Below are 23,700 nucleotides of genomic sequence, written 5' to 3'. Positions count from 1 at the left end.
CTAGGTGGACCAAGATCTGAGTCGGTGTTGGGCAGTTTCCTACGTTCTTCAGACTGGCTGGGTGTGGGTGTGTGCACACAACTGCAAACATGGATAGATCCCGTACACCAACATTAAAAGTCCCAGTAAAGTTTTAGTGGCATTTGCCTCTAAGCTATGCACTGCCTTAAGAACCAGACGCGTTGCCTACACCTGCATAGGAGTTGTGGGCAGGCCGCTTTGGAACCGCAGGGCTTCATTTCTCGCTAAGCCGCATGCGCGAGATTTCAGCAAGCGTTCCCGAGGATGAATCGGTGGGTGAGAAAAAACAAAACAACAACAACCCCAGAGCATGCGCAGTGAGGCCGCCTTAGCGGAGGCGATAGGCTAGTAGACGACATGTGCGTTTAGCACCTCCCAGTCCCCATCCCTCCCTCCCTCGCTTGGCGGCGGCGCCGAGATCAGCACCAGCCATGGCGGCGGAAGGAGGAGCGGCAGCTCTGGCAGAAGCGGCGTCCGCTGACCAATTCCGCGATCTGCTGCAGCAGCCGGGAAGGTACGTTGTTGCTGCCGCCGCCGCCTCCCCCGGCTTCCAAGCTCGGCTCCGAGGCTGGCAAACAACCGCAGCCGAAAGCGGGTGCAGCAGCAGCAGCAGCAGCGCCCGCTGCCAGGCCGCCGCTCCGTATTCACACGTTCACTTGATGCGGGTGTCCATTCCGACGTTTTGGGCCGCTGAGCCGAATGGGGGCTTTCTCTCCAGCCAGCGTGGCTAGGAGTTCAGCCGTCGTTATCCCGCCTTGTGCGCTCCCTTTACCCTTCTCACGATCGAGAGGGTTGAAGGGTGGCAAGAGTTCTTCTCCTGTGCGGGAATAAATAAGGCTTCAAAGTCCTACTTCTGATTAGACGGGCTTCGGGGGTCGTGCTCAACGACGCCGCCGTCCTTCTGAAAGTAGGCTTAATTTGTGCGCAGTTTTACTTCCCAGAAGTGTGCGCTTTTAGGGTCCAGTCCATAATCGTGTGAAATATAAAAGCGCCTCTTGAGGACACGTGTGTATGGGGGCGGGAGCATGGTCTTGGCTCCCCCACAGGACAGAGGTTAAGGGAGCAGGTCAGCCACATAAATGACACTCCACCAGACTTAAGTGCTGATACTTTTTTAAAAAAGGGATCTGCACACTTTTCCTGATGTATGAGTGTCTTTGCAGGCCATAACTTTATAGTATTAGAATGCCCCCCCTTTTTTACTATCCTGCCCAGTGTTGATAAAGGTGAGACAAAAGTTCTGCAGATGGCTTCCTTTGTGTGCTGAGTGCAATAGAAGGCTAGATTGCTATGTTGCTTCTCTGCCAGCTCATCCACTTGCCATCATGTATTTCTGGTTTGCCTGTGGCTATGAGACTAGTGTTTAAACACAAGGTTGATACCCATGTATGGGAGCGATTTACACACCCAACCAGGAGGGAAAGATGCCCCCGCCCTGTGATTGGGATTTCTCTTTCTCAAATAAAGGGGATTTAAAAACACTATGGATTTCTGCTAGCATGACCTGTGAAAAAGACCCAGCGTGTTGGAAAAGAAAGCCCCAGCCCTAGTTGTTACCAACTTTTCTCTGCGGAACCTCTATGACTGCCAGGACCGTTATTTATCCATCTCATGGAATGATGGGGTATAATGGATTAATGTGAGGTGAATTAACAGGTTCAGTTTGTACCTTCTAGTGTGGTCCTACAGGGAATTGCTAGGTTGGAAATCTTCGCTATGCAATCTCCCACTGAGGGGCAACACATCATGGCTGTAAATTACCCGGAATATGTAAATGGGATATGTGGCAGTGAGTGAGAGTTGAATTTGGATCACTGCCTTGAGTAGAACCAGAAGGCAGGCCATGGGGAGCATTGGTTTGCCATATACTGTGATATGAGCAATCCTTGTGGCTGTGTAACAACTGTCTTCTCCCATTGTAGCAGAGGTGAGCAAACCAGTAACTTTTCAGTTCACCCTAGTTTCCCATTTTGTCTGAACCAGGAAACTATGGCTAACGGCTTTGTTCCAAAGCCAGGATATTAAGCCCCTTGTTCCAAAGCCAGGATATTAAGCCATGGTTTGAAATTGTTTTAAAATATTCTAATGCAATCAGAGGCAGTTAACTATAGTTTCCAGCTTCTGGTTAACAGAAAACTTCCTTCTTTTCTCAGCTTGCTTGTGTAAAGGAAGATGTGCACACAGCTTGTTCATATCTTGGCTTTTTAAGCTGACAGAGAACTATCTAAATGCAGCCATGGAGTCAGATGGTTGGTCTGTTTGGCCAACTAATCTCAATTTTGACTGGAAGTGGTTCTCCAGGGTCTCAGGCAGAGAGAAACGTTTTCTGTCCTCTTCCCGAGATCTTTTCATGTGAGATAACTAGTGATTAAAGCTAGAACCTTTCGCCGTGACTCGTGATTGCTTTTATTTTACATTGTTTTGCTGGCATCTGACCTCTCTGTTTTCCCTGTTTATTTCATCACAGGTCTTTAGTGGTGGTTCATTTTTGGGCCCCATGGGCTCCTCAGTGTGTTCAAATGAACAATGTCATGGCTGAGCTAGCAAAGGAGCATCTACAGGTTGCATTTGTGAAAGTAAGTTGAACTGACATTGTGTTATCTGCTTTTGATTTAACATGAATGCTTGCTGTGTGCATACTGGGAAAAGGTGGAAGCGTAACTACTCTAGCTGCTCCTCCATTGCTTAAAACCTTGGAACTTGGCAACTTGGGTCTATTGTGGCTTTGCAATTGCCTTGCTATTCTCTTTCCTTAGTAGTACAGTGGTACTTCAGGTTACAGACACTTCATGTTACAGACTCTGCTAACCCAGAACTAGTACCTCGGGTTAAGAACTTTGCTTCAGGATGAGAACAGAAATCGCGTGGCGGCGGCAGTGGGAGGCCCCATTAGCTAAAGTGGTACCTCAGGTTAAGAACAGTTTCAGGTTAAGAACAGACCTCCAGAACGAATTAAGTTCTTAACTTGAGGTACCACTGTAAGTGTCATAGACTCTTCTATTCCCTTACTTTAAAACTACAATAACTTATTAAAGCTAATTGGTGACAGCGTCGAGAGTAGGGGCAATGCTTAGCAGCCTAGGAAATGCCACAGTCTGTAAAATTATCTCATGAAAGTCAGTGGGAGGGGATTGAACGAAATGTATTTTCAATGGGGAGGTGCATGCATAGAATTATAGACTTGTAGAGTTGGAAGGGACCTTGAGGATTAACTAGTCCAACCCCCTGCAATGCAGGAATATGCAGCTGCCCCACATGGGGGTCGAACCTGTACCCTTGGTCTTATCAATACCATACTCTGAGCTGCACACACACACACACACACACTTATGCCCCTTGTGATCGAAGCTCCTACTAGGTGTGGAAAGCAAATCTGGACCTGGAGAGTGGGGCCTGTGCCTTGATGCTGATGGTGGTGTGGATGATGGGGAGAGGAGAAATCTCCACAGTATGTGAGGAGGGAGAGAACCTCTCCTTACTTCAATGCTGTGGTCTTTGGTTGCCTTAGAAAACGCTGAGATGGCGCTTATTTTCTGGTGAAAGCCTGGACTCAGTGGTTGTTTGCAAGCATCAGTATAAAAACAGGAGGTAGTGTTCTGTAATAAGGAAAGCTGATAGAAAGAGGTCTGGTGAGACATAAGTAGTCTATGGCTAAGATCTGAGGGTGCAAGCAGGTCTAAGAGGCTTGGTATTCAAAATGTTGACATGAAATAGCCATCCAAATCTTTGATTGCCAAGTATTCAGCTATAATGCTAATACTCTTTTTCTCTCATTTAGTTACTTGAGCTAGCACTTTTAATACAACTCCCAGTAGCTTTTTCTCCCTGTAATGCAATTGACTAAATCCTGATCTTCTTATCTGAGGGATTTAAGAGAGTAATACTACTCTTTAAAAAAGCCCCCCCCCCCCACTTGTGTGATTAGATGTAATGATGCTGCTGGTTGGGTAAATAGATATTCTCTTAATTTGTGTTTTAGCTACTGATTTCACCTAACAAAGATACGTAAGTTTTTGGGTTTGCATAATTATGTATGGTGGCTGTCTTCCTATGGTAGATTGAAATCTGGATTTGTGTAATAATACTTGTATGTCCCAGAACCAGCACTCTGGTAGGTAGGAAAAGAAAAATGCGCTAGTTACAAGTGCTGTTCATCAACCCTTCATTAGTAGTTTGGATTAAAACACCCCTATCGTACTGAAAAACAAACATTAAACTTTTGTGTCAGTATTCCTCAGCTCCATGCTTTAGGAATTCCTCAAACCACGACGAGGTGTCAATTGCCATGTGGCCTACCCTATTAATTAACCCCAACCCCTCTGCTCATGGAAATACCTTTGCAAGATACCTCGTTAAGGGTTGTCCTGAGCAACTGTGTCACTGGCCTGTTTCCTCGTAGTTGACCATTGACTTCAACTAATGCGAGACACAAGCTTGTCCCTGTGTATGACCAGTTGATTTGCTTGCCCACCGACTCCTCACAGTGCTTTGTGCCATATGAAAATGTTACAGTGGTTGAACTGTTAGTGCCATTCAAAGGGAAGACCCAGGGTTCAAATCCCTAGTCAGTTATGAACTTCACTGGGTGACCTTGGGCCAGTCATAACCTCTCAGCCTAATGTACGTCACAGGATTGTTGTGGGCTTTAAATGAGGAGGGGGAGAGCCATGTATAACACTCCAGTCTCATTGGAGAAATAGTTGGGATACAAATGCAATAAACAATAATAATGATAGATTATGCCCAGAAATTGATATTGGCCCAGTTTGCATGTCACATTGAAACCGTAGTTAAAAACAAACTGTGGGAATGTGTATGTTGCTGAGAAGTTCCTACTTCTCTGCTAGGAAACAAGCAAAGGTCCGGACTGTTTTGCAATCTGAACTCAAGACTCATGGCTTATTTCTTTCCAAGCAAAACCACCAGTGGTACCCAAGATTTGCTCTTGGCCTGCTTCTTGTGATTTGTCTCCTGGCGGTGTGGCATCAGCAGGAACAGGAAAGTAGTGGAATTAAACATTTCCAGCAGTGCACACTAGCACAAGGTGTGTTTATATTAAACTACAGTTCGTTTTTAACTGTGGTGTAATGTGTTGTGTGAATTGGGCCATTAAGATGCCCCACCATGACACTTAGAACATAAATACCTGTGACCGCAGTGTTTCAGCCAAACAGCTTTGGTCTTGATGTATGGTATGGAACAGAACTCTGCATTATTGTACTAGTAGTTCTTGTAGTTGAATAATGTGTCGTTAAGTCATTATTGGTAACAGTTAGCTACAGTAAGTAAAGTCCCATCATTGTGCAAGTCTATAATTATATTGCCTGAAGTCAAATTAATTATAAAATTAATACGTTTGTGTGGTAGCGATTAACTGAAAATAGATGGGGCTTTTAGTGAGTTACAATGAGGAAAGATGAAACATGAAAGTACAACATCAATTATGCTAAACAGAAACAGAAAAGAGAAAAGAAAGCTTATTGTCCTTGTTTGCCAGAGATGTAGCTGATTTGCCTTCTGTAGCTCTGCCACCTCAGAATGGCTAGCTACATCTGTGGCATGTAACTTTTTATTGTAGTAAGAGTTCTTTTGGTTTTTTTTAATGCATTAAAATACTATAGAAACCACACCACAAGTAGTCCTAAACAAAGTGAGGGCAAAAAAAATAAATAAAAGTCTGCCTTCTTGCTGCTATTGTTAAATTTACTGCCTGCCCTCCACCAGCAGGTCGTGTTACAACAATTTAAAATTCAGTATTGAAAACAATGAAAACAAATTTCAATCACAAGAATAGTAAAGGTAAAGGACCCCTGACAGTTAGATCCAGTCACGAACGACTCTGGGGTTGTGGTTCTCATCTTGCTTTACTGGCCGAGGGAGCCGACATTTGTCCGAAGACAGTTTTTCTGGGTCATGTGGCCAGCATGACTAAGCCGCATCTGGTGAAACCAGAGCAGCGCATGGAAACGCCGTTTACCTTCCCGCCGGAGCGGTACCTATTTATCTACTTGCACTTTGACGTGCTTTTGAACTGCTAGGTTGGCAGGAGCAGGGACTGAGCAACGGGCACTCACCCCATCACGGGGATTCAAACTTCCGACCTTCCGATTGGCAAGTCCTAGGCTCAGTGGTTTAGATGACAGCGCCACCCACATCCTGAAAATGCACACCAAGTTTCAAAGCCAGGGTGAAGAGGTGCATCTTCAGCATTTGCTGAAAACTGTATAATGAACTTCTGGAGAGAAGGAATTCCATCACTTAAAGGCTGCACCACAGAGAACCGTACCTAAGATGTTGTTGTTGAGGAGCTTTCAAACATTGATCCCACATATATACTGAGCTGATTCAGTTATGTTGGGATGGAGTTTGTCATGAGCACCTGGACACTTGAGTCACCTCTAGGTGCCACTGAAATAAGCAGAGATGCTTACTGTAAGAGTCAAACGTCTAGGCACAGGAAAACCTGCACAATAAGGTTCCATTTCCCTAATAGTAGGAAATATTAAAGCTTTATGACCTAACAACAGAAGGGTGGGAAATTGATCCTGCTCCATGTCCTGATCATACAAACATAAAAAAATAAACTTAGCTGGAATTGCTGTCTTTCCACAGTCAAGGTTGTTTTCTTTGTTTTAATTGCACCTTAAGTAATACGCTTTACAGTGGTACCTCGGGTTACATACGCTTCAGGTTACAGACCCCGCTAACCCAGAAATATTACCTCAGGTTAAGAACTTTGCTTCAGGATGAGAACAGAAATCGTGCTCTGGTGGCAGGAGGCCCCATTAGCTAAAGTGGTGCTTCAGGTTAAGAACAGTTTCAGGTTAAGTACGGACCTCTGGAATGAATTAAGTACTTAACCTGAGGTACCACTGTATTGAAAATTTGCATCGACGTGTACTGATTTTTTGTAGTTTCAGGATAAAGTGCAAGATGTCAATGTGACTTTGGTCTCCTAATTTATCTCTCTTCACCCCTAATGTCTCATTACCCTTCATCTTCACAACAGATAGTCACCGGGTTTTCTTTAAAGTTCAAGTAGCTCATTCCGTCTTGCTGTTTCTACTTACAAATCGCCATGTATGCGTGACATGAAATTCACTTGGTTTAAGACAGCTTAAATGTTGATAGGCCTCCCAAATGCTGTGAATCTCCAACAATGAAGAACATGAGAAGAGCCAGTCACACATCTAGACCAGCTTCCTGTTCTCACAGTGGTCAGCTAGATGCCTATGGGGAGCCTAGAAGCCAAGAGCTGCGTGCAATAGCACTCTTGCCTCCTGCATTTTCCAGCAATGGGTATGCAGAAGCATATGTCCTCTAAAAGAGAACCTCTGTTGTAAGGGCATAGGAACATAGAAAGCTGCCTTACACTGAGTCAGACCCTTGATCTAGCTAACTCAGTATTATCCACATTTTCTGGCGACTGCTCTACGGGATTTTAGGCTGGGTTCTCTCCTTGTCCTACCTGGAGATGCTGAGGATTGGACCCTGGGGCTTGCTGCATGGAAATCAGATGTGCTGTGACCCTTCCCCAGCTCAGAAACCCCAGTGAATACTGTGCTTAAAATATATCTGTTTTAGGATATACACAAAACTCATTGGGGATATCGGCATTCACATGCTAATGTCAACATTCACCAATATTTCAGGCATTCACACATGTATATCACATGCCAGAATTAATGTGCTCTTAAGCAAACTACCCTGTCTGCCTCCCGTTTCCCAACCGTCATATAGTCCTTTATAGTTGGATCATATGTGTCTCCTGTGTCTGTAAATGGAAATGTATTTGATATTTGCATTTTCTACAATTTTGTATTTGATGATCTGTTTAGGTTTCAGGTCAGTAGTATACTAATATCTAGCAGTCTTGCAAGAGTTAAAAACAAAAATTTAGCAGGCATCAATAGTTTATTGAAGAAATACTCCTTTTTTGCTTCATAATTTGCAGAAGGCTGCAAATGTCAGTCATGATGTACTGCCTCTTGAAATTAGTCAATAGAGCAAACAGCAAGAATTGCTGTGGGCAGAAAATAAGCACTGTAATCATGACATAACTGGGGTCAGTGATTTATGGATTTCAATATAGTAGTAGCTGCATATGATTGAAAATTTACTAGGTCACTAGTGCACCAAAATTTTTATTCACAGCCTCCAGGCATCTTTTGAAATGTGCAACAAAATAAAAACCTCTGAACCTGTTTTGACACTGCAGGCTCAGTGGATGACAAGCCTTCCCTGTGAGTTTCATTTAAATGCAAATGTGTCACAAACTTTTGCACTGAAATCCTTTTTAAACATTTAACATGACTAAAAGAACAGTGTAGACAAGATCAGCCAGCACAATCTAAACTATAAATAAGAGCTTGGAAACAAAAGATGTTTTATGTTTGTTTGTTTTTAAGCTGGAAGCTGAAGCGGTTCCCGAAGTGTCTGAAAAATATGAAATTACTTCAGTCCCAACATTCTTGTTTTTTAAGGTAAGCCTTTTTTTAGCTCGCTTACATCCATGGATGCTTATGATGTTCTCTGTTCTCAGTACTGGTGCGATACTTTGTTCAGAGGTAACATTTGATTAATTTAGGAATGCTGCGAATTTCATTCGTCTTAGCCATGTGGTGAAAGCCCATTTCAAAAAATTTGAAGCTACCCTACGCTGTAACTTGCAGAAACATTTTTTTGAGAAATACATTCTGCATCACCAGGCAGTTCCTGAATTTGAAACCTTTTAACACTGTTGGATAGTGATGTGGAGATGACTATTGATTGGTTCCTAAGCTCGTTGTGGTGATCCGTCCAAAATCCTTTTGGCAGGTAATGATATTGTTGTTAAAGCGAGTTCTAACAAAATTCCATTCACCAAGCGCAGAGCTTGGGTTAGTTAACCTACTATTCGTTCTGGCCGTGTGTGTGCTCCCTTCAGTTGTGTTAGCCCTATAGAAATGAGATTGTACACCAGTAGCACTCAGTGGATTTCTCTGGGGGCTTTTAACCTGTTTTGACTTGAATCCTACAAAATAATGCTTGTATATGGTCTAGCGAGAGAGAAAGAGAGTATGTGTGTTCAAATTCCAGTAGCTTTTTAAAGACTGTGCTTGTGAAGTTCATAATGTTTGCCCAAACTGCTGTTCTCTGTTGGTAGAATTCCCAAAAAATTGACCGATTAGACGGTGCTCATGCACCAGAACTGACCAAGAAAGTCCAGCGCCACGCCTCCAGCTCAACCATTCCGCCTGGCTCTAATGACAATGTGAAAGAAGACCTGAATGTGCGACTCCAGAAACTGACAAATGCTGCACCTTGCATGCTGTTTATGAAGGGAACACCTCAGGAGCCTCGTTGTGGTAGGAATTGTCTTGAATTTCTATTTTATTCAGCAGGGCTAGATACCTAAGGAGTATCTAACGATATTATATCTTACTCTTTCTATCTGAGTGGCTGCTATTCTTGTCACCATTGTTGGTCCACCCTTTGCGACAAATGGAACTGTTGTCCTAGGCTCCAGAGGGGATAAGTCGATTGGGATAGTGCTGTTCCCCTTCAAGGCTGCCTTGCACCCCATTAGCTGCAGCCACACTATAGCCTTTGTATTGGCCCACCATCTTGTTAGGTTCCGAAAAGTAGAATATGGTTGCTAGATCAACAGTTGGTTAGGCCAGAGGTTTAGGGCCTTAGAGTGGAGTTGGAATGGAGATGGATGGAGAATAACGGTGATGCAGATATAGGTTTCCACTGTGTCCAGGGCACCTAGCAGCCCAAGTCCAGCCATGTCCACACAGCTGTATTGCCTGAATGAGTTGAGGCTTAAAGCCACAGTCATCAAGCCAGAGCACTGTTCTCAAACTTTTTTTGTGCTTGGGTCCAGTTCTAACTTTTTCTGTTTTCTGCCTTCTCCCCTTCAACAATCTATTTGTCAGTGTGCAGAGGTCCTCGCATGCACCATGTTGCTCTGTAAGAATAGCTGTGTGCTGATTGAACAATGAAATTAAAAGGGGAGTAGAACAGGACATGTGCAGAGGGAGATGTTTTAAGCAAGCAGCAGATTTTCAGGGTCAAGTGACAGAGTAGTTGCCCTCAGAAACTCAAGGTGGATCACTGAGGTCCATTGCACAAGCATCAGTCTGAGCATCAGTCTGAGCAATACATACCATAAGAGACATAGCTTAAGCATTTGTTTAGGGATGTCAGTTAGCAGCCTATAAGAAAACATTTCAGAATCACTTCTTGTTAACATCCATTGGTGAAAATTAATTGACATTCCATCACTGAACCTGTCAGGTTAGTGATTTTGTTAAAGGACACATTGACATTTAGGTGGTATAACCCAAGAATAAAATTTTTGGTTCCTTGAGCCAATTCAATTACTGAATCTTCTTTTTCTTTTTCTTCTGGAAATGGCTCTAATTATGGAATGTATTGTCTTTTCATTACCAATAATGTTCGTATACCACTTTATAAAAGAAAAATGAACTAAACTGAAATAATGGAGATCAAGGTATGACAAATGGATTCCTAGGCCCTGGTAACTCATTATACATTTTTTGGTTCTCTCCCCGCAAGCTTATAAGCAAACAGAGTCCCAGCAAGGCAAGGGCATCATCTTGCTGAAGTTGCCATTGAATTCTCAAAATGCAAACAATGCCCTAGTTAGGTTCCCCCCCTTCGCTCTGAGACATAAAAAATCACCCTACTGTATGGGGTTGCAGATGGAGCAGTGGCTTCAGGTTTGAAGCTTGCATCTTAATATGGCTCTATGGAGAGCTTTAATATTTCTCATGTACAGATGCTTTCATGTGACATGGTGCATACGTAAGCACCACAGTACAATATTGTGCTTATGCGGTTTGGTACCGGCTGCACATGCACCGTATGCATATTCCTTCTATAAGAGGGAGAAGCTGAGCTATTTGCGATGTGTTAACGCAGTGCAGTCTGCAAGTCCACCAGTCCAGGGGGGTGGGAGGAGAGTGTGTCTCTAGCAAGGTAGATATATTTCACTATCTCAGTGGTCTTTTGGGGGCAATTGCTGGTTGCAGTGGGCAGCAAGTTCCAAAAGCTGGTGTGATTTGCATGGGAGGATCAGAATTAGTGCAAAGTACTAAGGCTGAAGATAACATTGCTGCTCTCCTTTGCTGTTCTATAATAAATTGAATATATATAGTTCCCCCCACCTTGGGCTTAGAGAGACATTTGTCGTGACTGGGCTATATATCCATACACACCTCACTAGCCAATGCCGTTCATAATATGTGCCACAACTAACACAGCTAACACAATAGTAAGCCAATCCTTATTTCCTCAAGTGGACTGCTAGGACAGCTGTGTTGACAACGGAGGGGAAAAGCTGTAGGGGTGGTGGGAAGGGGCTAACCTGTGGTGGCCCCCATGTTGCTGGGGCCCTGTCAGCCGTAGCCAGCACTGTCCAAGGCTCTGGGTGTTGTAGTCCGATGATGTACAGAGTGCCTCAGCTGAGTGGCCCCAGGCTTAGGGTAAGAAAGCAGCCCCTTGGCCTTTTACTGGAGTTCAGCCCCCTCGGCTTGCAATGCAGCTTCAGGCCCAGGAGCGGCTCAGCCAGGAGCTTCTGCACACCACATCTTGTGCAGAAGAGGTTTCTGATGAATGGTGTCCAGGCTAATTTTCATACTAATAGCAGGTTGTCGATTGCAACGGAGCGTAATTGGATCTTGGTGTGGAATCAGAAATCCTTGTTATGTCCCGCATTTCGCCACTTCCTACGGAAAGCCAGTTCATAATAATGTTAAATGAGGTCTATCCCCTTGGCTCTGTGCTCACGGGCTTGTTGCTTGCTTACATCATTAGTATTATAATTGTACTTAGCTTCCTATCACCGGCAGCGCAGCGTCCGCACCACTCTTCAAGCGGCCTGTGTGTTCACGTACGTGCACTTCAGCGGCGCTTTCATTAGCTCTTGCGTTGCTCAGATGGTGTTTGCTCAGAAAGTCAGCCTAAACCTTTTGTTATGGGAATAAAGCAGTGTTGGCACTTTATCCCTAAGCATAACATTTCCAGTCTGCTACTTTAACCCTTAAAAATGAACCGCCACCAATCAATCTTTCTCGTCTGCATGGAGTTGCCTACAGCTAAAATGAAGCGCTCTCTTTCTCTCTCCTCTCAGCCTCTTACAGTAGAAACGAGTTAATATATTGGCAGCAGAATAACCATCAGCAATCAGCCTGTAGCTGTTTACTAATGAACTCCCAGATGAATGGCGGGTTGGTGGTAGTGGGGGGAAGTGGAATTCGGGATTCTTGTTTCACTCCAGGCTGTACAAGAACTTAATGCTTCAGTTGTGGAAGAAAAGCAACTTAGATGCCATATAAATAAATGCTACTTGCTCATGGCTCAAAATGCAGATCATGGAGGACCTGGAGCTACAGCACATATCAAAAGTAATGGATGAATTTGTGAGATGGAAAATCATGTAAAGGTTCCTTTTGTCTGTATGTGCCTGAAACTTTTTAAAATTTGTTGCTTTAAATCCCATTTATTGGAACCTTTTGAAAATTGGTGTGAGGTGTTTCAGGTCTCACCAGGTAGAGCTACTTTAATTTATATACTGCATATTTAGTTGTCTGAGGAAGATAATTTTTCTTTAGGAAAGGATTTTAAAACAGCAGAAAAATATGCCAAACTTGATATGGGTTGTGGTTTCAAAACTGATATTTATGCAGGTTTATTACACTGATATTTATGCAAGTTGCTAATTAAGGAGTTAGGTTAACGTTTTTCTGAAATTTGTGTGGTTGAAATATTTCTATGTGGAGAAAAATTGTGCAGACTTACAGATTTGGGATATGCAGTGCTTCAAACAGTTCAAATATCAAAATTTTGTATTATAGTTAAAAAAGGTAAATTTTGTTCAGAAATTGAACTGTATGATTTATTTGGAAATTAATTCTATTTAAGCTGATAGGACTAATGCCTATAAGTTGAATCTGCATTCTTGAAAGTGGTTTTTTTTAAAGGGGATTGAAGCAATATTCATTATGTTGTAAATATATCTACCTAAATATTAAAATAAGAGCCTTGGTTGGATCAAAGCATTACATTTATCTGCATGTGCATTTGGGTTTGATTTTGCCTAAACTGGACAACACACTTCAAAACAGAGCAAGCAGCAGGACAAGCTCTGTAAACTCAGCTCTGTAGTTTTCGCTAGGGTATGCAATTTGGATAATTGAGATTTACCTTTTTTGTGGGGGCAGCAACACGTTAATATAAGCTATAATGTAGACACTAGACCACAGTTTGGGTAAAATTAAAGCCTTGTTAAGGTCTGTGCTTTTCTTTTTCTTTTCTCCGTAACCTCCAGGCTTCAGCAGACAAATAGTGGAGATTCTTAACAAACATAACATTGCGTATAGCAGCTTCGATATATTTTCTGATGAAGAAGTACGTCAGGGCCTGAAAACCTACTCCAGCTGGCCTACTTACCCACAGTTATATGTAGCTGGGGAACTTATAGGCGGGCTGGACATTGTTAAGGTAAGAAAACAAAAGATCTGCATTTTCAGTAACGTAATTTTAAAATAGTGTTTGGTTTATGAATTTGAAATAATTTTCTTTTCAGGAGCTTGAGGCTTCTGGAGAGCTGGAGACGACCTGCCCCAAGGCACATAAAATAGAAGACAGGTATGATACATTTTACTTTAAAAAAAAAATATTGCGAAGGAAAATCACATATTCCATTAATGATCTCCCCATTAAAATTATTGCTGTGTAGGATTACTGTGCATAGTACACAGAATTCTGTGCCTTATGGTTTTCATTCACCTTCATTTTCCTTGCCCATCTGCCGCACAACAACCCTGTAGAGCTGCCAGTCAGATCTTGCTACCTGGTATTTGCTGCCACCTCACCTTTTTTTGGGTCACCTTCAACTGGGGAAAACTGGGGATATTTTATTTTTTGTTAAATTGTCTCATCCTGTACCAGTTCGCCTCACACCTCCAGCCAATCCCTTGCAATTTACGCAGAGTGCAATCCAGCCCTCTGCTTCTCCCCAAGAATAGGGCAAATTCCTGCCTTTGTCCACACTGGTCTTGGACTTCCAATAATGTGGAACCCAAAATGATCTAGGTGTGTGGGGATTCCTGAATCCCGAGGGTGGGAATTGCACACTGATTCCACTAGTCTAGTTGTGAAACTTGGTTAGAAATAAAACGTTGGGAGGAGCAGGCAACAGGTCAAGCAGAATACACAGTAACCTTGTTGAGGACTCAGAAACTACAACTAATCCAGCCTATGTCTGCTAGACTGGTGACTGGGAGTGGCCTCTGGGACTGTATAACATTGGCTCGCACTACACTGGCTTCCAGTACGTTTTCAAGCACAATTCAAAGTGTTGGTGCTGACCTTTAAAGCCCTAAACGGCCTCAGCCCAGTATACCTCGTTCTGCCCGGACACTGAGGTCCAGCTTTGAGGGCCTTCTGGTGGTTCCCTCACTGTGAAACGTGAAGTTACAGGGAACCAGGCAGAGGGCCTTCTCGGTAGTGGCACCCACCCTGTGGAACAACCCTTCCATCAGATGTCAAGAATATAAGTACCATATTTTTCCCTCTATAACACGCAGATTTTTTCTCCTAAAAAGGAAGGGGAAATGTCTGTGCGTGTTATAGAGCGAATGTGTGGTCCCTGGAGCCGAAAAATCAGGCAAAAATCAAATCGCCAGGCAAAAATCAAATCGCGGAGCTTCACGGAGAAGGGAAACCTGAAAAGAGGAAGCGGCTGCTTTCCTGCATTGTGCCTCAGGGTCTTACTGCCCACCCTTCTCTGTTTCGTTGCTGTGTTTGCTGAAACGGAACAAAGAGCAGGGAAAGCCCCTCCCCTCCAGGCAAGCTCCGGTGCTGCTGGGGGAGAGGGAGAGAGAGGGGGGAAGGGAGAGAGAGGGGGGAGGGGGAGGGAGAGAGAGAGGGGGGAGGGAGAGAGAGAGGGGAAGGGAGAGAGGGGGGGGAGGGAGAGAGAGAGGGGGGAGGGAGGGAGGGAGAGAGAGAGAGAGAGAGAGAGAGAGAGAGAGAGAGAGAGGGGGAGCGATGGCTGGCTGGCTTGGGTGGGGGAAAACTTTTGCCTTTCTTTTCTCCAACCCGTTAAATCCCTCTCCTGCATTCTTAGCCAGCTGCTTCTCTGCACACCCCTCTAATGTCCCTTCTTTGTTTTTCCTTCGCTCCCCACTTAAAATGTGGTTACAAAGCATAGATCCACATGGATCCTCAGGATCTTTGCATTGGGTCACCCCAAATTCACCATCAGATCACATAGCATGTCCATGGCTACAGCCTGCCCCCCCAAAATCACGCACCCACTGTTGCCTGGAGCTGCAATGGTGCAAAAACGTGGTTAAAAAGCATGGATCCACATGGATCCTCAGGATCTTTGCATTGGGTCACCCCAAATTCACCATCAGATCACATAGCATGTCCATGGCTACAGCCTGCCCCCCCAAAATCACGCACCCACTGTTGCCTGGGGCTGCAATGGTGCAAAAACGTGGTTAAAAAGCATGGATCCACATGGATCCTCAGGATCTTTGCATTGGGTCACCCCAAATTCACCATCAGATCACATAGCATGTCCATGGCTGCAGCCTGCACCAAAAAAATCACGCACCCACTGTTGTCTGGGGCTGCAATTGTGCAAAAACGTGGTTACAAAGCATGGATCCACAGGAATTCTCAGGATTTTGGCATTGGGTCACCCCAAATTCACCATCAGATCACATGTCTGTGGTCACAGCATGAAGCCCAAAAATGATACATCCACTGTTTCATTCAGAATGTTTTTCCCCTTGTTTTCCTCCTCTAAAAACAATGTGCGTGTTATGGTCAGGTGCGTGTTATAGAGCGAAAAATACGGTAACTATACAACCTTTAGAAGACATCTGAAGGCAGCCCTGGGAAGGGAAGTTTTTAATGTTTGATGTTTTATTGTGGGACAACGCAGTGAGAGGGGCAGCCAATAATGATAATGATAGTGATAATCATAACGACAACTTTTACAATTCTTACAATTATTATGAACCGGAGCACTATGGCTCTAAAACCAGACAATTTTTTAGGCTAAATTCCTTTCTCACCTTTTTTTACCAGGTAAAAAATCCTTTATCTAAGACTGTTCTACTTTATCTGTATTTCCCCCTGCCTCTTGTTTTAGGCTTAAAGACCTGATAAACAAAGCTTCTGTGATGCTCTTTATGAAAGGGAATAAGCAGGTAAGCCTCTTGGAAATGCTTTTAGTGCTTAAAATCCTTTAGGCCATCTGTCCCCAGTCTAGTGGCACCCAGATGTTTTGGTGTATAGCTCCCATAAACCCCAGCCAGTGTAGCCAGTAGTTGGGGATGATGGGAGCTGTCATTTTAAAACATCTGGAGTGCACCTGGCTGTGAAAGATCATAAACGTAAGAACACAAGTTGAGCCCTGCTGGACTGGAAGACGTTTCATCTAGCCCAGCATTCTGTTCTCAAGGCGGCCAACCAGACGCCTGTTCAGAACCATACTCCCTCTGATAATGGAGGTAACGTAGCGATCACATGTGGGTGCCGTGTGTTTTTCATCTCTACACAGCAAGCCGACAGCTGCTGCAAGTAGGGAATGAAGAAAGTACTTAATTTCACTCCTTCAGCACGGCTTTCTAGAGCAATTTCTAGAGCATGAAAACACAGAAGGTTTTAAAAAAGGATACGTTTTAGCAGCATGTTAAAATAATACATTAAAGGCTTAGGATCAATAAAGATACCTTTGCCTGGGGCTGAAATGATAACAGTGTTGGCACCAGGTTCCATCAATGGGGTGCCACAACAGAACAATCTCTTTTTCCTCTTCTCCTGACACCTTAGCTCAGAGGGTAGAATGGGGCAGTTCCCACTGCTAACTTCCCTGCGTGGTCATATATAGATGTGTACATGGGTATACAACCACAGTCCGTGTGAACCGTGAGGGTCACTGGCAACTGCGTCATCATTGTGACAGCTGCAAAAAGCGCAGCCCTAATTATGCAATATGAGTAATGGGCTGCTATGGGAAATTTTTGCTCGAGCAGATGTTGATGGCAAATATAATTCATTCCCTGAGAATTCCTAAGGAGCTGGTAAAGTAGCCACGTATTTCAATTTCTGATGATGAACCTGTGTGGAACCTGTGCACCCCCCTTTATTTATATCCCACCTTTTTCTTCAAGGCTTTCAAGGTGGTGTGCATGATTATCCATTTAATCCCCACAACAACCCGGTGAAGCGGGGTAGGCTGAGAGGCGGTGACTGGCCCAAAGTCATGGCCAAGTGGGGATGTGAACCCTGCTCTCCCAGGTCCTAGTCCAACACTCTAACCACTACACTGTGCCACACGGACCTCAGTTTCCATTACCTCCATCTAGCATGGCCAGCGATCGGCACAGTACGACATCTTGAGAGCCACAGGTTCCTCATCCTTGGTGTAGCGAAGGTGGAAAATAAAAATGTGTATAAATGTGCTTCAGACACTTACTTGGGATTGCTACATGCCACATACGTGCACTGGAACATAATGCACGTCAGAGTTGTTTTTTTCTTATTGCAGATGGCAAAGTGTGGATTCAGCAAGCAAATTCTAGAAATTCTAAACGGTACCGGGTATGTAAATACTTTTCTGCCTTGAATCTGTTCTTAAAGTAAGAGCACAGATATATAGGAACAGTGCTGCTAGATCAGACGAAAGGGCCATCTCTTCCAGCATTTTCTCAGTGGTCAACCAGAAACCTTTGAAAAGTCCACAAGCAGCACCTCAGCAAAGCAGCAGTCTCCATTCGCAACAGTCTGTATTCAGTGGCACAGTGTTTCTGATACTGGAGGTACTGCCCCAGCCACCAAGACACATCCATAACCCCTTTTTAAACCATCCAAGTTGGTGGCTATTACTACAATATTGTAATAGCAAATGTCGGAGCACCTCTGAACTGTGTGAGGAAATGCTTCCTTTTGCCTGAGAGGTGCTACCTTGGCTGCTTTGCAGTGTGCCTCAACAGAAGCTGATCTTAGGAACATGTTGCATGTTAGTGTTAGGTGATCAGGGGCTCCCTTTGGTTCACCTCTAGCCTTCCCCTCAGCCTCTCCCCCACAACATCTGCAAATGGTGGACCTGACCTATGTAATAGAACCATAAAATAATAGAATTGTAGAGTTGGAAGGGACCACGAGGGTCATCTAGTCCAACCTCCTGCAATGCAAGAATCTTTTGCCCAACGTGGGGCTCGAAACCACGACCTTGAGATTAAGAGTCTCGTGCTCTACCAACTGACCTATTCCTTGCCCAGTTAACTTCTATTTGCATAAATGGTTTGGCCTGTGTAGATTATCTGCTAGTCTTCATTAAATATTTCTCTCTTTTATTAGGATATTTCACCAAATATATAGTGTATTTTTCCTCTTCCCTCCCTGTCCCCTTCCCTTGTGTGTCGTTTCTCTTTAAAATTGTGAGTATTGTGGGCAGGGACTGTCTTGTTTTAATTGATTGTAATGTAAGCCACTCCGGGAGCCTTTTTTGGGTGGGCTACAAATTCTCTAAATAAACAAATACATCACTACAGTATTGCAACGTCTTGCATTTTACTCTTGAAATGCAGTCGCTGGGATCACGTTTACACTGATAAATAAGCGATAGAAATTAGAGTAGCTGAGTGAATATTCCTAGCCTGTATAATAAAATCCCTTTTTTTATATTATTCTTTTTTTTTAGTGTTGATTATGAAACGTTTGATATATTGGAGGATGAAGAGGTACGTTGTTTTGCTTGCGCTTTTCCTGTCATCATCTTTAAAAACTGCCCCGTGGAAGGCTGACAAAGCATTTATTCTCTTTAGGTGCGGCAAGGATTAAAAAAGTACTCAAACTGGCCAACCTACCCCCAGTTGTATGTGAAAGGGGAACTCGTCGGAGGCCTGGATATTGTGAAGGTAAGCAAAGACCTAATAGTTGGCAGGTGTGTGTAATCTTCATTCTTAAAAAAAGGTCTTCCTAAATTTTGTTCTCCTTTATATTGGACATGTTTTTATTGTTAGTCACTCTTCGAACTGGTGGTGTTTCCTTCTTACATCCCTAAACAGCAAACACCATCACTTTGAAGAGTCATTAGCCAATTAAAACATGTCTTGGTCCAGGATACCCAAAGAACCATCAATTTCCATATCAGCTTACCTGCTCCTTTCTCTCGTGTCGTAGCTGTGGCTGAGCCCTGGTCAGTTGGGTTGAGATCACAGCCATAACTAGTTGCACCCAGAACATAAGGAGAGGCCTGATGGATCAAGCCAAGGGCCCATGTATCCCATCATCCTGTTCTGACTGTGGCTAACCGGATGCCAGTGAGAAGCCCTCATCAGAACCTCACTGCAGCAGCACTTGCCCCACCTGTGATTCCCATCAACTAATATTCAGATGCATCCTGTCTCTGACAATGGAAGTAAAAACACAGTCCACTGTGGCTAGCAGCCATTCATTATCTTGCTCTGTGAGATCGGTTGAACCCCACCGTCCCCCTATTTTTTTTGCCGGCAGGTCAAAAAAGCATTTTTATTCTGGCAAACATTTAACCTGCTTTGGTTGGTGCCTTTTTCACATCCTTTAGAAACAATCCTAGTTGTTCAGAGGTTTTAACACAGCAGCCATAAATGCTATGTGATTTTTTTATTATTGTTGTAAGGTGGCCTACACAATGCAAACCCATCGGAAGGGCAGCGTTTAAATTTCCTAAGTAAATCTCTCTATTATTATGCATTCCTCCCTGCCCAGCTACCTCTAGACTGATCTATCTCTGCGTTTTCTCTGCATTCTGAGTTTTCTTATTCCTTGTTTGAGCATCTCTCCCCTTTGTTCAGCCGTGGTGAGATGACACACACACACATCCACATACACCCCTTTTTCTGATCCTTTTTTTTTTGTTTTGAGACTGAGTGACTTAGTTGGTTTTTCCTGTGACTCTCATCATTAGCTTAATATATTGGTGAAAGGAGCCCTAAATCTCCAGTGTGCAACTAAGTTGCCTGCTAGTGTAGCACTGAAATGTATTTTCTTGACAGCAGTCACTTACCTTCCTGTAAGAACCATTTCACCCCTGTGGGTGCATTTACAGCTTTTCATTTGGTTCTCAGTTTTAGTTTTTTGACATTGTGTTTTCTTGAGTAAGGTGATGGCATTTTGCCTAGCAAACTGTCTCTCATTCCTGAGAAAAGGTAAGGCTTTATTGTGTACTTTCTTGAAAAGGCCCTAAGCAACAAAAATAGATCTGCATTTGTTAACTGCATCTTCTGATATATATTTGTGTGTGTGCGTGCAACAGAACAAGCACAGGCTTCTAAACCCAAATACTCTTGGGCCTATTCTTGTCTTGAATGTTTTATAGCCAATACCATAGGCACTGTAACTCCCGGGAAGACAGAATCAATAAATCTCATTAGGTTTTAAAAAGAAGTTGGTATTACGTTGCTCATGTATCCATTTTTTTTAAAAAACCCCACACATTTATTTCTCGGAGTTGTGCATTAAAGGGTTCTTTTTATATAGTTTTTAGAGAGATGGGGAAATTAGTCATGTTAATCTGCCTTTTAGAGGGCATTGAATAAATTGAAGTTGACAAAATGTTGTTTAAAGTTAAGTTTAGTTATTTTAGAAGTTTTTCTAGGTCAGCATCATTCTCTCATCCCCCCCCCCAAATATAACTGTTAATAAAAATTACATACAGAAATCTCTTTAAGGATGCCCAGTTAAAGAACCTATTTTTAATCTATTAACCTGCCCAAGCTTTTTCTCTGTTGATCTTACTAAGATTATATTTATTATTTTTTATTTCTGGTATTTGCCTGCCGAATAATAGATCTAAGTCCCCCCAAAAACTTCTTAGTAAGAAGAATACCAAAATATCATAAAAACATTTGAAACATAAAGGTTCTGGTAGAGAAAGGCCTAAAACCAAATTCTCAGTATAATTTAAGATACACTATATGGGCAGTGGAATAAAAGTTGAGATTTTAAGATGACAGCTTCTAAAAGCCTGGGAGAATAAAGCGTTCATTTTAAACATTTTTTTGGTGTTATATGTTAATAATAATCATCTATTGGACTTGTTAGTCTTTTGTTACCCAGAGGTCTCCAAATAACTTACAACATATTTGAAAACATTAGTATAAATATATTATACCATAAATTTATTTATTTTTTACATTTATATACCATAAACACAGAACAACCACCATGACAAACCAACCATAAAGATGGTTTTAATTATACTTATTTTTAATTAGCTGGTGTGTTTTAGTCATATTTTATATATAAGTGGACTTGCACACCACATGGAGAATTTTCTTTGAGCAACTGGTCTAAAAAAAACCCTAAAGAAAAATAAAGAAAAAGTCACTCACTTGGAACCAAAAAGACCATAAAGAAGGCAGCAGGTGAGCTTTTCTTGGGAAGCTATTTCTCTTCCTGAAACCATCTGCTTCACTTCACTTGGTGGTGCATTTTGAGAAGGGGCTCTTAAAGAGGAGAAGGTGATCTCTCAGGTAACCTGGTCCAAAGGAATGGCGACACTTTGCTTTTTCAAAGCATAGCTAAGACCAAAACTGTTTGCTTCACTCTTCCTTCCCCAACTCCCAGCAGTAGAAATGCCTAAGACAATGATGGCATCCTGCTTGTTCTGTTTTGCTAAATGCCACGAGGAAGAGGCATTGGGCCAATACTTTTGGTGGCAGCCATTCCTTGGCACTGTGCAACCTAGGATTAACATGGTGTGCTTTCCATGTTCAGAAAGATAACAAACAACAAACCTCTCCCTGCTTATCACGCTTACCCAGATTCTAGAGAGCACGTTAAGAGAGAGGATGTATATTGAGCAAAGTCTCATTCTAGAGCTAGCTAAAGGTGACAGAGATGCCCTTCTGCCATGCACTTGCCCTGTGGTCCGTCTTTCAGACAGCTGACACCTGCCTCATCTGCTACGCCTGCCCCTTTCTAAGGAGTCTGCAGGGGTGACTGTTCACTGCCTTAGCTGGGGCAACTGCAGTTATCTTCTGCAGTCTCTTCTCTGGTCTCCTGGCTTCTACCAGAGAGATGGTTACCAGTTGTCGGACTGGTAGGTCCATAGATGACCAACTTCTAAAGCAACAGAAGCTTTTTGGTATCTCTTTGTCCTCTTGGTAGATCTGCAGTAATGTGTTGTTGTTTAGTCGTTTAGTTGTGTCCGACTCTTCATGACCCCATGGACCAGAGCACGCCAGGCACTCCTGCAGTAATTACTCCTGCAGTAATGTAGCTATATGCAAAACAACAAAATTGCTTGATTAGGGGTAATGGGAGTTGGAGTCTTGAGGCACCAGGATGAGGAAATCTGAATTACAGGCTAACTAGAGTTCTTTTGGTGGCACCAGCCTCTGAATGCTTCCTCCCCTTTTTTCTGTTTCCAGGAACTAAAAGAAACTGGTGAATTGACATCTACCCTGAAAGGAGAAAATTAATGCATCACAAGGACACATTAATGAAGACCAATGGAATATAAAATGTATGATTGTTCGTTGCACTGGAAGAATTCACGATTTGCCAGAAAGAATAGAATGCCGGTTTCTGATTTCCTGCTCATGCTTCACAAGGCCATACTACAGGTGTATGTAATTGTAGGTTTCACCCCAAATGTAAAGCCGTAAGCATCTTCAAATTGAATTAAAGTTGGAAGCCAACAATGCCTGTGGTGTTCTTGCATACTTTTCATTTTTCCTCCTGCACACAAAATTGTTCAGCTTTTGTAAAATACTCGTGGACCTCACTCACATCTCCTGTGGCTCATTGATCCTTTCTGTTGGGCTCAGGGTAAAGGTAAAGGTACCCCTGCCCATACAGGCCAGTCGTGTCCGACTCTAGGGTTGTGCGCCCATCTCACTTAAGAGGCCGGGGGCCAGCGCTGTCCGGAGACACTTCCGGGTCACGTGGCCAGCATGACGAAGCTGCTCTGGCGAGCCAGCACCAGCGCAGCACACGGAAACGCTGTTTACCTTCCCGCTATAAAGCGGTACCTATTTATCTACTTGCACTTAAGGGTGCTTTCGAACTGCTAGGTGGGCAGGAGCTGGGACCGAACGACCGGAGCTCACCCCACTGCGGGGATTCAAACCGCTGACCATACGATCGGCAAGTCCTAGGCACTGAGGTTTTATCCACAGCGCCACCTGCGTGCCCAGGGTATCCTGGGATTTTTGAACCCACACTTGGATTCAGAAACCAGCCTCAGAAGAAGCTGCCTCAGAAGAAGCTGTTGCTTGAGCCTCATCTCTTTGGACCTTCCTCAAATAAGTGGCAGCAAATAGAGCAGGAGTGGGGAGCACCTATGGCCCTACAGATGTTGCCAAACTAGCAAGTTTCATCAGCCCCATTCAGCATGACCAGAGGCCATGGATGATGGGAGTTGTAGTCTGGCAGCAGCTGGGAGGTTGCACATTCCCCACTCAAGAGATAGAGCATTGGCATAGGAACAAGTTCAAGGAGGTTAACCTGGGAAGATTATGAGATGAAGTAGATTGTATTGCCCACTACAGCAGTTGATGGATTCTTCATGAAGTAATGGACTAAGGCAGGACTAGCTAATCTAGTGCCCTTCAGATGATGCTGGGCTGCAACACACATTGTCACTGAGCATTGGCCATACCG

At 43.5% G+C, this 23,700-nt stretch overlaps 1 protein-coding gene across 1 annotated transcript; it reads left to right on the top strand.

The window, feature by feature from the left end:
• The first annotated feature begins 275 nt into the window (after positions 1-275).
• GLRX3 (glutaredoxin 3) lies at positions 276-22,739 on the top strand. The gene is made up of 11 exons (XM_083738099.1): positions 276-535; positions 2,489-2,597; positions 8,430-8,504; positions 9,167-9,368; positions 13,358-13,530; positions 13,616-13,677; positions 16,196-16,253; positions 17,597-17,649; positions 18,752-18,791; positions 18,876-18,968; positions 22,467-22,739. Exons 1-11 carry the CDS (start codon positions 453-455, stop codon positions 22,515-22,517), a joined length of 999 nt encoding a protein of 332 aa, XP_083594225.1. The 5' UTR covers positions 276-452; the 3' UTR covers positions 22,518-22,739.
• The last annotated feature ends 961 nt before the right edge of the window (positions 22,740-23,700 follow it).

This window comes from Podarcis gaigeae, assembly GCF_964106915.1.
Source record: "Podarcis gaigeae genome assembly, chromosome: 5".
Taxonomy (NCBI): domain Eukaryota; kingdom Metazoa; phylum Chordata; class Lepidosauria; order Squamata; family Lacertidae; genus Podarcis; species Podarcis gaigeae.
The sequence above is the reverse complement of the archived record's forward strand: the minus strand, read 5'-3'. Positions and strand labels throughout refer to the sequence as shown.